This window comes from Cylas formicarius, unplaced genomic scaffold (genome assembly GCF_029955315.1).
Source record: "Cylas formicarius isolate icCylForm1 unplaced genomic scaffold, icCylForm1.1 PGA_scaffold_7__23_contigs__length_41026272, whole genome shotgun sequence".
Taxonomy (NCBI): Eukaryota; Metazoa; Arthropoda; class Insecta; order Coleoptera; family Brentidae; genus Cylas; species Cylas formicarius.
Genome location: NW_026844352.1, coordinates 40,055,351 through 40,069,679, shown reverse-complemented (window position 1 = coordinate 40,069,679; position 14,329 = coordinate 40,055,351). Strand labels below are relative to the sequence as shown.

Here is a 14,329-nt window from a genome sequence, read left to right as displayed (position 1 = left end):
TACGTGGTAATATTAAATGACGTGATCGCGGAGCACTTATTAAGTTTTTTAATATTGCACGGAATATCGCGAACACCCTGTACAATACTTAAAAACCGTAAATACAAAAGTTTAAGCTGACTATACGGGCTATACCGTCATGTAAAAGAAACTAACACCTAAAACACAGATTTAAAATTATTGATGATTTACAATAATAGGCACACCCTATTTATTTTTGAAAAATTGTCAAGAATAAAAGTTTATGAAGTCGTTTCCTCTACGTCTTCTGGTTCAAGAATTTTTTCGGTCTTGTAAACGGTTTTCGAAAAATGGTCGTTTTCGTAGACAATTGCACACGCGATATTTATTTTTTTTTAAATACTTCCCGACCCCCCAGAACCCCTATTTTCAATAGATTTCTTTACGGGGCAAAGCTGCATTTATGTGCCAAATAAGAAGTCGATTGCTTGAAATTTCCGACACTTATCGTGTTTCATAGCAAGGGCCAAAAAACAGTCGAAAATAGTGAAAAAAAGATGGATACCTATGTCGGATCAGATCCATTTCTTACAAACTTATGTGCCTCGCGGAGGGTTAAAAAGGAGGCATTGTAACTCCAATGGTTCGAAAGTGATTCAAGAAAAACCAAAAGACGAGAACGAAGAACGGTCAAACAGACAAAAATTTTTTTTTCGACGGTGATCATTCCTGTACCAACGGCTATCCCATAAGACTTACCGTTACTGAGATATAAAATTTTTATACCAGCGCAGATACTTTCGAAAATTCGATTTCATCGATTTTCTAACGTGACAAGCTACTTCATCAAAAAGTCAAAAAAAAATCACTAAACTTAAACTTGTACAATAAATTACCAGTTAACGTGAAAGTTCTAAGTAATAGAAAATTAAAAAAAAACATCTTAACCTTTCCTAAAAGGCACTGCTTTTACTCGTAAATAAACGTCTTGTTCTTTGTGATATACACTGTCCTGTTTTTATGTATTATACACTGTTTTATATAATTTATACACTCTTTATATAATTTATTTTTATAAATTCTATTCTATTCTTTTCATAAGACTTTGGCAACGAAATAAAAAATGCATTTTTATTATTATTTATTTATTTTTATTTATTTATTATTACGTATAATGTAACTCATAAGAAATACACTGATCTTTGGCACAGCCAGCGCGCGAAGCTCTCACTGAGACTGCCAACCGTACTGCGTCGCTTGTGTGGTGGGATTATCTGAAAATCGTCCCAATTATAATACGACCAAAAATATAGTGCATTTATTGCTTTGACGTTTCTTAAAGCGCGGACTTCCGCATGACCGTGGTAAAACCAATCCCGACAGATGTGACGAACATCAATTTATACGTATCTAAATTGCAATATGTTCGTATATATTACGGAGGTATCTGACTGTGATCCTTCCAGTAAGTACGTATTTATGACTAAGCGAGGCTGTTTTCACTGGCTATTTTAAGCGATTGATACTTTCAAGAATTGCTCGGCGAAGAAGATTGAAAACATACTTGTATATAGCTTCCTAGGACCGTCCTGGAATAGTGACGGGTAAGGGTCTACTTGGGTTGCGGTTTTGGAGTTGTAAAAGCACTATATTTCTGGTTGAAGTATACTACAAGCTTTGAGGAACCATCGATACTACTCACCCAACCGTTCGATGGGTTCGACCCTCGCCCTTTCCGTTGTGGTAGTCGTGCCGGTCACGTAGGGCTTGTTCAAACAAGGATCTTCCCCACGTTCGTGCTGATGATGAGAAACGAACTCCTTTACCTTGTGAAACCCGCAATGCACCTCGTCGTACGCAACGTTATAAGCCTTTTTGATTTTGTCTATGACGTCGCCTCCAGCCACACCGATCGCCACCAAGATAATCAACAATTTCGCGTAACGCATCTTGTCTAGTTAACAGTCGTCACTCATTTACTTATCCGTTGCGATTAAATGTTTATAAATAATTGGAGCAAGCTGGAGGTCAAACGGACTCACTTCTTCATCGCTGCGGGAAAACCGGATTACATTCTACGGGCAAGGACAATAACAATATAGTCCGAGAGCTGGCAGTAAATACAACTTCCTCCTAAGTTGCCAAAGGTTTGAATTGACACGTCGGTATTACTTTTGGTTGTAATATCAAAACAAAAGACAAACACAAACACAAATCTCAGAAATATAAAGTATAAAAAAAATTAAGGTAATCCGTGAGGAAGATGAAGGCGTTTTCTGACATTATATTGTAGCGGTTATTTAAAAAAAAAATCCCGCCAGCTCTCGGACTAATAACAGTGACTCACGCGAGGTGCTTTTAATATAAGGTCAGGCATCTTCTGAGAAGCGTGTTGTAAATTTGACTGGACGCGCATTTGTTGCTTTTCACGCTGATCATCCTGCGACCTGATATCCTGACCCCCGTCGTGTTCGCTTTCTGGTGGATCTGATAGAGGAACTGGCTCGACACGACGTATCCACCATTTACGTCGCTGTACGTGCACGATAAAAGGACGATCGTCAACGCGGTAGCTACGAAAAAATTCATTTGTGCTCGTCGCGGACGTCGCTAAAACTGGGAAAAAATTCGCCGATAAGAGCTCGACACACGACCTATCGTTATCTCTCGGATTGCGACCTAGGATCCCGGTCGTGTCGATCGGACTGATCGCCGCGTATTGTACGACCAAAAATATAGTGCATTTATTGCTTTAACGTTTTAAGTATTGTTCTAGCGTGCGGGAAGCGTCACTTTTCCACGTCAGTTTCGTTTTCCACGGATCCGAGCCACTTCGGACATTTCCGGGATTTTACCGCACGGGTTTGGAAACAATCGGATGTTTTCGGAGATTTTACCGCACGCCTTGAATTTTGACGGTCATGTCAGTGAATTCATTCATGTTGTTTTGAAAAAATGAACCCGAAAACTAATACACTGAACAATGTTACGCAATATATCAGACAATTAGGCACGTACTTTAAACAAAAAACTCCATGATAACATTGGAATAATAAGTCGATGATTACAATACATAAAATTATTCGTAAGCAATAACAAAAATAAAAAACGCGAATGGTGGCTTGAATAGTTGGAATAAAATTCTGTATTTAATTGAAATCGGCAAATTTATTAAACCAAATTACAAAAATTACTGTTTGATGAAATACGGCAGGATTTCGATGGGAGCGTCGTAAACGATACTCTTGGGACCTTCGTATACTACGCTTGCGTCGTTGCCATCCTTCCATGTACCCTTCGGAAGGTACACTTCCCTGGACAATGCTCCTTCGGTCACTATGGGCGCCACAAGTATGTTGTCCCCGAGCATATACTCTACGGCATAGAAGACAACAAAAAAGTGGAGTATTGGAGTCAATATTATACCTACACAATGATGCACATTTTCTAAGAAAACAACGAAATAAAACGAAGAATGAACCGACTTTTTATACTCCTCGAAGGTTTGTTACGGAACACAGACAACGGAGAACAGAGAACAGAGATTTCGTAGATGGTTGATAGGGAGTCCTGAAAGGACTGTGTTGCTTATGTTTAGCAAAAAAAATCAGATCGCTATAGATTTCTTTAGCTGTCTGTCAGTTATTGAAAAAAAAAATCACTGGGACACCCTGTATATTTTGGACTAGACTATTTCTTCGAGTAATTGCACCGAACCTCGCACGTCTTCCGGTTCAAGAAATTTTTTGGCTGCAAAAAAAAAAATTCAACTCTTTTTTAAAATACTTGGCAACTTTCAATCCCGACCGGTTTATGTAGGTTCTTACTGCGTAGCAACTTTCCTAGCGGAAAACAAAAATAGCCGACAAAATAGCCGTCGATGCGTGATCGGCTCTATATTTTGTTAGCTGCTGCGCATCGCCTGGTATTAGTACGGAGGAAAATTTGAAGCCCCTAGTTCCTACCGTTCGAACGTTATCCGACTTCAAAAACTGCCCGGATGTGCGCTACGGAGAACAGACTCGGAGAACAGAGAACGGACAAAAAATAAAAGTGGGTTTTTTTCGACGCCGAATCGATCTGCACCAACGACAATCTCGTACGTAGATACTCGCTTACGTATATTTAAAAAAAGAAAGGCATACCGTCAAAATTTTGTTGAGCTACCCGATCTTCCGGATCGACCCACCATATGGGACGGTTGGCGGGTACTCCCTCGTTAACGCTCCCGTTCAGGGCTTTGACTATTTCTTCGGTGTACTCTGCGTGCAAATCGATCATGGTGCGAATAATTTCGGTGGCGTTGTACTCCTAAAACTCGAACTACTTATCAACGAAATTTTGTTACTTTTGTTCCGTACCTCGGTGGTTTGGAAATCCCACGGCAAGAAGCTGAATTGCATCGCGGGCATAAACACCGTGGCTTGGGTCCATCGAACGATCAGCTCGAGTGTCGGCTGGGTGCGGTACCCGTTACCGCCGATCATGTCCGGCAAGATACTTAAGTAACATGCCTCAGTCATTTATTTGTTTATTTAGTTAACTTACTTCGAATATCCGTTAAGATTAAGCTGCAAAAGAGTGGTGATCAAGGACTGGAGGCCGTTATCTATCGTCCACACTGAGTCCTTGTCGATCATTCTCAGGAACACCGGCAGGTTCTGGGTTCTGAAACCACGCAAATGGTATGTTTCATTTCTCCCCATTACGCATATATTCTAAGACACATTTATTACCCCGTAAGATATGTTTGAGCTAGAGTTTTCGAATGTATCAGAAGATTGTTGAAAAAGTAGTGACTGAAATGATACCGACCCAAGTTAAATTTAACGAATTATGAGAGGAGGAGTTCATTTTTTCTGCCATAAGACAAACTTAACTAACCTAAACTGAAGTTTGGAAACTGGTAGTGTTTTTTAAGGAGTTTAACATTTGGAGAGAAGAGAAATATGCTTATACTCAATTACCTGAAGGCGGATCGAAGCTCTATCAGATCTCCGAACTGAGTGACCGTGTTCAAGTAACTTTGCGATAGGATGTTAGGCACGAGTTCTTGGTCGACGTTCTCATAAACGGAAGGCTGAAAATGGAGTTTTCAAAAATATTATGTCTCTATTTAGGAATATTCTGGATTCCTTCGGTTGACTTCTTCAGACCTTAACAGATACTGACTCAGTACCTGCTTATATATTGTTGATTTCTAAACAAAAGACGCAGGAGGAATCCAGAAGATTTGTATGCTTGGACCAGAAATATAGTGCTTTTACAACCGATCCCGCGATTAAATTTGCCTACTGTTTATTACTCTAAAAATTTGATTGCGCACATTTGTTTTGCGTTTTATTAACAAAATAACAAAAGTATGTATAGCCATTTTGTTTAATATGAAGTCCAGGACAAATTACTGTCTATGAATAAACCCAAATACTATATAATAAGCTCTTGTTCAAATCCCTATGCGAAAACAACATCATCTCAATCTTTGTCCCGTTCGAACAAATGCCTTTACGCTCACAATACCACTTACTGCCCTAATGGCCAAGAACGTGAGATCTTCCAGACATCGAGATGGCACTGCCACAGCAGAATTATCTGCATATAAGGCAACGTAATTGTCTTGGAAAGAATTAGATATATCATTAATAAATATTATAAATAATAAAGGTCCCAGTATGGTTCCCTGTGGGACACCGCCGGTGAGTTCTTTATATAAGGATCTAATCACAGAAGTATCACTTCTACGCACAACTCTTTCTATAGGTACACTTCTTGGCCTAGTTTAAGTTTCAAGTGGGTAAGGGAGTTACTCCTGCGAGTTTCTCATCTGAACTTCGCCATTTTTTTAACATTTGTTTACTTACTTCTCGCTATTCATTTGTAAAATTTATGTTCAAAATAAAGAAATTATTATTATTATTATTGTCGAAAAATCTTTATAAAAAAAAATACAATACGAACCTGGGGTCCGTAGTCGGTTTCGCCGGCGTCGAACTTGAAACTGTCGATCCCGGGGTCGGTCCTTAAACGCCTGACCTTTTCGGCGTACCATTCGGCCGCCGCCGGATTGGTAAAGTCTATCTGCAAAGCGTCGTCGCTCTCCCACCAGATCGTCGAGTAGCTTCCGGTCGTGTTCCTCACGAAATAACCTTGAACGTGACATCGCGGTTCTCCCGGTTACTAACCGGCAAAATTTCAAACTCTGACCTTTCTCTTTGCCTTCTTCCGCGATGCCCTCGCAGTTATTGACGAAAGGTATGATCCACACCGTCACGCGGAAGTTTTTCTTGATTTCCGCCACGAGATCTCCGATGTGTCCGAACTTGTCCGGTTTAAACACGTGCGTACCGAAGCAGGTCTTTGAAACACAATAAGTTTTTTATAAAACTATTTGATACTGAGGTGATTTTAAGGTATGGTCTGTTCATAGATATAAGAAAGTGACCAATTGCTTTTGAATGGGATTATCCAAGGGTGGTCATTAACATACAATGCAATAAGATTATTACCTAAAGTTTCGGAATTTAAATTCAGATAAAATTGTGGTCCGTCATAGAAAATAATTTTATACCGACCTGTGTTTCATATTCTTTGGTTTGGTATACTATTTAGTTTAAGTTTGTTAGTAATCATTCTTATTTCGTGTGTAATACAGCGTGTGTCGAATCGTGTGCGAATTATGCAAAATAAATATGTGCTAGTCTAGTGTATCTCAGGAGCTGCTCCCGCCCAAATGTAGAAAACACTATTCTATTGAGACTAAAGAAGTTATAATAAACAATGTTTATTTAACTCTCATTGAACGTGGTGCCACCAAGCAAGCATCTTTAGAAGAAACGGCCACATTGACGAAAATTACATCAACTGTATGGAAAATTGCGAATAAACCCATTTCAGAGAGGAAAAATAGAAGCGATGCTGTCATTTTCTCGAGTGTAGATGAAAGTGATCAAGATACAATACGGCGTAAAATTTACCAGTTATACGAGGAACAAAGCGTGCCTACATTAGATATCCTAATTAAGATTAAACCGATGTTAAATGTGGCAGAACAACCTTATGGAAGTGTATCGACCAAAGGCAAGTTTTAATGGAATCTTTTAGAATTCGGAAATGGCGACTGGAATATCTAGAAAAAATTAGGATTTACAGAGAACAACAATTATTTACTTGGATGAAACCTGGTTCGACTCTTATGATACCCCGGAAATGGGTTGGGTTGACTCAACTGATAAGTGTAAAACAAATGTGCCATCAAAAAGAGGTTAAAGAATAACTATTTTGCATGCAGGCTCGAAAGATGGTTGGATTCCAAATGGACTTTCTCTGTCTGCGAAAATTATTAAAGATTCTTCTCTGGATTACCATGAAGACACCACCGCTGATTTATTTGAAAGTTGGTTTAAAAACAAACTAGTTCCAAACATTTCTCCTAATAGCGTCATTGTAATGGACAATGCAAGTTATCACAGTAGACAGTTGACTAAAACCCCTTCCTCATGTGACACAAAAGCAACAATCCAAAATTACATGTACAATAAAGACATTTATTTTCACGAAGATTATACCAAAAAGCAATTAATTGAGGTTCTACAAAGCTTGAACCTAAAAAAGGAATACGTCTGTGATAATTATGCAAAAAATCTAGGGCATACAGTTTTAAGACTTCCACCTTACCACTGAATATTTAAGCCCATTGAACATGTATGGCACCAACTGAAATCTGTCATTCGTCGTAACAATGTTTTTCCCGTATTAACTCCAATGTCCTCAAACTTATAGAAACCGAAGTTTTTAACATCCCTCCACAAAGTTGGGCAAATTCTGTTAAACATATAGAAAAATCGTATATCCATATTGCAAATAATATAGAACAAATAATAATTAGAACAGGCGATGGCAGCTATAGTGATCTATAGTGAACTTTATTTTAGATTTAAACATAAATACATACATAAATAAATAAATATTGTTTAGTATATTTCCTAAGAAAACCCCAAATAATTAAATTCTAAGCAAAGTACGGACCTGTTCGGCCATATTTCATTCGTACAGCTTGCCCGGGTCTTTCCTTCATCGGTATCAGTTAGTCACTTTCTTATATCTATGAACAGACTTTACCTCCCAGTCTTCGTCGATTTCGATCTGACCCTTATTAAAACCATGATCGAGGATGTCCTGGACGAAAGACCTGACCATATCTTCGTTGATTTCCTTCTTAAATTTGGCCCACGTAGTCCATATGGGTTCCCGAATCATGTTCACGTTGGGGATCCCTTCGAGTATTGGACGAATAAACGTCAGAATGTACGCAAAGTAACCTAATCAATTACCCGTGGGCTTCCCCAAGTAGTTATTCACTGCGTGCACATGGGCCACCTTGGCGTTGTCCAATGCAACGATCTTGTACGAGTGTAATACCTAATCGAATGAGTTAATACTTTATCGGGAACTACAGATTTTTGAAAAAAAAACGCTTCAAATTATGTTTTTTATGATTTTTTTTACAGTAAACGGTGGAGATGCCGATTTTGACCGCAATCTGATCGAAATCGATGGTATTTGACCCAGAAAATCAGGTTTTAAGATGATATCCTCGGGTTTGATGCAGTTTTTGGTACAGTAAGTGGTGGAAACGCCGATTTTCACTAGAATCTCATCAGAGATCGACAAGGAAAGGTCACTGTACGGCTCAGAAAGTTAGTTTTCGAATTGATATCTGCATATTTTTTTATAGTTTTCAGTAAAATATGCCGCTCAAAATCCGATTTTGACTAGAATCCGATCGATATGGACAAGGAAAGGTTACGATGTGAACCAGAAAGTGAGGTTTTAGGTTGATATCTGCAGGTTTGATGCAGTTTTGGTGGTGAAAACGCTTAATTTCACTAGAATTTGATCACAAATCGACAAGGAATGGTCACTTTATGTTCTAGAAAATTAGTTTTCAAGTAGATCTCTGCATATTTTATATAGTTCTCAGTTAAATATGCCTCTCAAAATCCGATTTTGATGCAGTTATTGGTGCAATAAGTGGTGGAAACGCCTATTTTCACTAGAATTTGATCAGAAATCGACAAGAAAAGTTGATATCTGCATATTTTTTATCCGAATCCGATCGATATGGCGAAGGAAGGCAAAGGCTACGTTGATTATATTCTGATAGAAACAGGTAAAGATATATCACTGTATGACCCAGAAAGTGAGTTTTTTAAGTTGATCTATGCATATTTTACATAACATTTGCCGATTAGATGTGACGATATGTGACGGAAAAGTCGATTTGGACTGGAATTTGATCAAAAATGTGCGACCCTGAAAGTGACGTTTTAAGTAGACATTTGGCGATTTCGACTGACCCTTAGTCGATTGATGTACGGCCCTGCAATCTTGGCCACGAAGCACACCGTGTCCTTCTCCCTGTTGTTCTGGTCCACGAACAGGGGAACCCGATCGTCTACGAACACGTAACCTCCGTTGGAATTCAGCCAGTACCGTTCCGGTACAGCAAAGTTGTCGTCCTTCCTCAAAACGTAGGGGTCGTCGTCGCTCAATGTCAATTTCTCTATCGGCCATTCCTGAGTCGCAATTTCCGGCCCGCCGTACCAGCTGACGGACTCGCTGCCGAGAGCGAAGCAGTCCCTAAATTCTTCGTCCAAATCGACCGCCTCCCAACGGATCTCGAAGCCATCGTCGACTGGTAATATGTCGAGCCTGGACTCGCCGACTTTGCAAGAACTTTCACCGACGCAATCGATGCCGCTGAAGTTTTTACCACTGCCGATGGTGCCGACCAATCTATTCCGTTCCTCTAAAGTGAAAATTAGATTTAAAACTTTCTGCGAGGCTCAGAGCGTGAACCTACTAGTCGTAGCTGTATAAAACTATTAAATACTCAACTCCTATTATTACTTTTCGATATTTTGTCTGTTTGTCTGTTCTCTGTAGACGCTCATATTAACGCGAATAACTTCGGAAAGGTTCGAGCTGGTGATTTTCTTCTGTTCGAAACCCGAAAAGCGGCCGAAATTTAAAGCTATCGAGTTTAAACTCGACACAAGTATAGAGTTTAGTTCCCATACGGAACCGGGGGGTTTGGGGGGTTTTAAAAATTAAAAATCGCGTTTGCGACCTAAGGTCATATTTCCAATAAAGTAAAGTAAAGTAAGAAAGTAAAGTAAAGAAAAAGTAATGTAAAGTAAAGTAGATAAAGAAGAAGAAAGAAAGGTGTATTTGGGTTTTATTAATTAAATCATGGTTCTCGTGACAAATTCATTCTAGTGCTTTTGGTACCTTCCTTCAAATTCTCTCTGGGAAGATAAATCAGTCGTTACTTACAGATAGGGATTTTACGTTGCGAATGTTATCCTTTTCCTCTGTGTTCGGATGAATAAATATTGGTTTAGCGGCAGGATATCGAAAAGACTCCTTTCACGTTATTATTGTTTTGCTGTTGTTCGAACTGTAATGAATTGGTAATTATTCTAGAAGCTTCACTGTCACTTAAAATCAAAATTGCTTACTTACATACGGCTGTTTATTATTATAATCAATCTTTGCGAAGTAAATAATATTGAATAATATTGACCTGACCGACAGGATATTTATTCAAACGTCAGCCGGTATGCGATCTTCTTCGTTGGTTACCGCTACGTCTAGTAGGCAACCAGTAAAGCGCGTTAAGATCGGAGGAGTTTTATTTCGCTCCCTAAGTACCGGCACTGGCTTCATACCATTTATTAGCAGGTGATAATTTATTATTTCTTTAATAATAATAATAATAATCATTACATTCGAATCAACGATTCAGCGATCGATGGTACCACCAGATAGGATACTTTGGTTAACTGTAGGGTTGAGCCACACATTGACTATCAATTTTATTCGCAGTATCGATACCTCGACTGAGAAAATTTCCAGTACCTACTTTCTTAACGGCGAACAGAGAACAGACAAAATATAAACATGGGTTTTTTTCAACGACTTAAATTATTTAACTTATCTTAACAGCTGACTTTCATTGATAGTTAAGACGAATTTTAATTAATGAAATTGAAGATACTCCTTCTTATTCTTGATCTTCTATTTATTCTATTCCAATATTAGAAATGGAAAACTCACCTAGAATGATGTCAAAAATCAATCGACTATTTGAACAATACGCATATGTGTACTGTAATATTTAATTATTTTATATACATATTTTAACATCTACTTAGGAACATTTTATATAAATATTCACGAACTACATTTAATGCGTCAAATAATCGGTAATTTTCTTTTGAATTTTATTAGTATGCCAATACGCATCTCGTAGTTTGGCTTATATTTTCACCATTTCTTCGAGAGGAACATCTTCCCATGATACATAAAAAATTTCCCTAGCAGCTTAACTGAATATCGCGCTTGTTGAATGGTTGGTGGTGGTCCCAGATCAACTTCTTCATCTCCTTCTTCCTCTTGGTGCTCTTCCTCACCGTTTCTTGCTTGTTGTAATATGGCTTCCTCTGTCAAGTCTGCTATCGCTTCGAAATTTAAGAGTTTTATCTGACGTCAGTTTCGTGTCAGCAATAAAAATGTCGTCAGCAGGATACTTTTCTGATAGTTTTGGCCACGTCTTCTCCAGCCAATCGTTAGTGACGTTTCTGTGGACATCACGTGCTTCTCCACTTACCTTTCCAGAATTTACACCATGTCTCTGTTTGAACCATCTTTCCGAAGCCTTGAAATCGATAATGCCAAGCTGTTCAGCAAACTTTTCTCCTTTTAGTCTTACCATAGGTCTGGAGAGTGGTACATTTTTAAGACGTTGTTGTCGGAACCACTGCAACATTGCCCGATCCAAATCTTCAAATTTGGGCTTTCTTAGTTTTTTACTAGAACTGCCTGCCGCTTCAGCCAGAATGATTTTTTCGTTGCACTTCCAAATCGTGGACACACTCGACGGTGTAAGTCCGTATCGAAGTCCCACATCACTTTTATTTTTTCCCCGTCCTATCTCCCTAATTGAAGCAAATTTATCATCTATAGATAAAATTTTTCGCTTGCTCGCCATGCTCGTCGTATTCACCAACTCAAATTAGAATTGATTGAAGCAATGGTGTACTTTTATAACATAATCGCTTATTGCGAGTAAAACACTTAGGACGACCAGGTTTTCGGTAATTTGTTTATTAGGATATGAAAGTCTGAAAAGGTATGGTCTGTTTATAGATATAAGAAAGTGACCAATTGCTTTTGAATGGGATTATCCAAGGGTGCTCATTAAGATACAATGCAACAATATTATTACCAAAAGTTTCGTAATTTAAATTCAGGTAAAATTGTGGTCAACTGTACGGAAAATTGTGAATAAACCCATTTCAGCGAGGAAAAAAAGGAGCGATGCTGACATTTCCTCGAGTGTAGATGTAAGTGATCAAGATATAATACGTCGTAAAATATACCAGTTATACGAGGAAACCTGGTTCGAGACTTATGATACCCCGGAAAAGGGTTGGGTTGACTTAACTGATAAGTGTAAAACGCTTGCTCGCTCTAAAGATGGTTGGATTCCAAATGGACTTTCTCTGTCAGCGGAACATATTAAAGATTCTTCTCTGGATTGCCATGAAGACACCACCGCTGATTAATTGGAAAGTTGGTTCAAAAACCAACTAGTTCCAAACATTCCTCCTAATAGCGTAATTGTAATGGACAATGCAAGTTATCACAGTAGACAGTTGACTAAAACCCCTTCCTCATGTGACACAAGCAACAATCCAAAACTACATGTATAATAACAACATTTATTTTCACGACGGTTATACCAAAAAGTATTTAATTGAGGTTCTACAAAGCTTGAACCTACCAAAGGAATACGTCTGTGATAATTATGCAAAAAATCTAGGGTATACAGTTTTAAGACTTCCACCTTACCACTGTATATTTAATCCCATTGAACATGTTTGGCACCAACTGAAATCTGCCATTCGTCGTAACAATGTTTTCCCCGTGTTAATTCCAATGTGCTCAAACTTATAGAAACCGAAGTTTTTAACATTCCTCCACAAAGTTAGGCAAATTCTGTTAAACATATAGAAAAAGCAGAACAATCTTGTATCCATATTGCAAATAATAATTAGAACAGGTGATGATAGCGATAGCGATACTGCTATATTATGTGCATAATTTTAAGTAATTGAAGTATGTCATAAAAATAATTTGTAATTTTATTTTAGATTGAAACATAAATACATACATAAATAAATATATATTGTTTAGTATCTTTCCTAACAAAACCCCAAATAATTAAATTCTAAGCCAAGTACGGACCTGATCGGCCATATTTCATTCTTACAGCTTGCCCAATTGGTATCAGTTAGTCACTTTCTTATATCTATGAACAGAGACTCTATTAACTACAAGGCGGCCTACTTTCCTTACTGTGCCCGGTGGGAAATTCATTATACAGAGTGAATTAATTCATAGCTTTGTATGGGGACTTAATAGTACAGATTTTGTTCATAATAAAGAGTTTTGCGTTATACAGAGTCTCGCTATAGGGAGTTTTCACTGTATTTCAAGTCCTGAAATTCATTTTGAAACTCTGACGATTTGCTTGTGTTTTTTTTTAATGCCCGTCGAGTTTTCTACGTCCACTTCATTATTCTACACTCTTCTGAAATAGCCGATAAACAATTCTTACACTTACGTCTTATGAGCGCAACGTTAATGCCATTTGCCGTCGGTTGCGCTGATAAAGTGACGTCCCCCGTTAAATCTTTCAACAATATACAGGAAACATCATAAAAAGTCACCAGCAGGAGACTAATTATAGTGCCTGAGTATCCTGAAATCGAGACAAAGTTTCAAGAATTGCTGGGGAACGTATGCCAGGCACTTACGCATTTCAATCCGTTTCTAGGACCAACCAAATCGAGAATGATAAAGCGAGCGTAGCTTTTTTCACATTTTTCGAAACTTTGAGTACTTGTTTTTGTAAATTTTAATTTTGTTATCTTAACGATTGGAATCAGAACACTCCAAAATTGATTACGGTTTGCTACAAGTAAAACATTCCAAAACAAGTGTTAGATATATATATCAAGATGCAGAAATAAGTTCAAACAGTGTGTTTGTTTTAAATCCCGAAAATTCCACCCGTTCGGCCAGTTCGCCATTTTTTGAAATGCGAAGAATGTCAAAAATATGCTTGTATGTTATAGTCTGAATTATCCCCATTTATAATGACATCATTTTAGTTATCTTTATCTTTTAAACTAAAAAAAAAACGGATGTCCGATGGTTATTCGTTTTTTATATATCCCTTGCAACTTGTTCAAGGTTTTTAACAATATATTGCGATACTTTTTTTTTTTTCACTGCAAAA

General features: G+C 38.0%; 1 protein-coding gene across 1 annotated transcript; it reads right to left on the bottom strand.

The window, feature by feature from the left end:
• Positions 1-3,118: 3,118 nt before the first annotated feature.
• On the bottom strand, positions 3,119-14,130 carry LOC132705472 (myogenesis-regulating glycosidase-like). Its single transcript, XM_060676061.1, has 12 exons — positions 13,845-14,130; positions 13,652-13,789; positions 9,318-9,769; positions 8,292-8,379; positions 8,080-8,234; positions 6,166-6,316; positions 5,920-6,107; positions 4,929-5,041; positions 4,510-4,629; positions 4,323-4,461; positions 4,107-4,272; positions 3,119-3,336 (listed from the first exon to the last, which is right to left on the bottom strand). Exons 1-12 carry the CDS (start codon positions 13,846-13,848, stop codon positions 3,152-3,154), a joined length of 1,899 nt encoding a protein of 632 aa, XP_060532044.1. The 5' UTR covers positions 13,849-14,130; the 3' UTR covers positions 3,119-3,151.
• Positions 14,131-14,329: the final 199 nt, after the last annotated feature.

Bases quoted from the DNA above. Each gene is read 5' to 3' on its own strand.
- LOC132705472 (XM_060676061.1), bottom strand. The intron at 9,770-13,651 runs GTAAGTGTAAGA...TTTTCACTTTAG, and splicing joins TAACGTTGCGCTCATAAGAC to AGGAACGGAATAGATTGGTC. The intron at 8,380-9,317 runs GTCAGTCGAAAT...TCATTCGATTAG, and splicing joins CGTACATCAATCGACTAAGG to GTATTACACTCGTACAAGAT.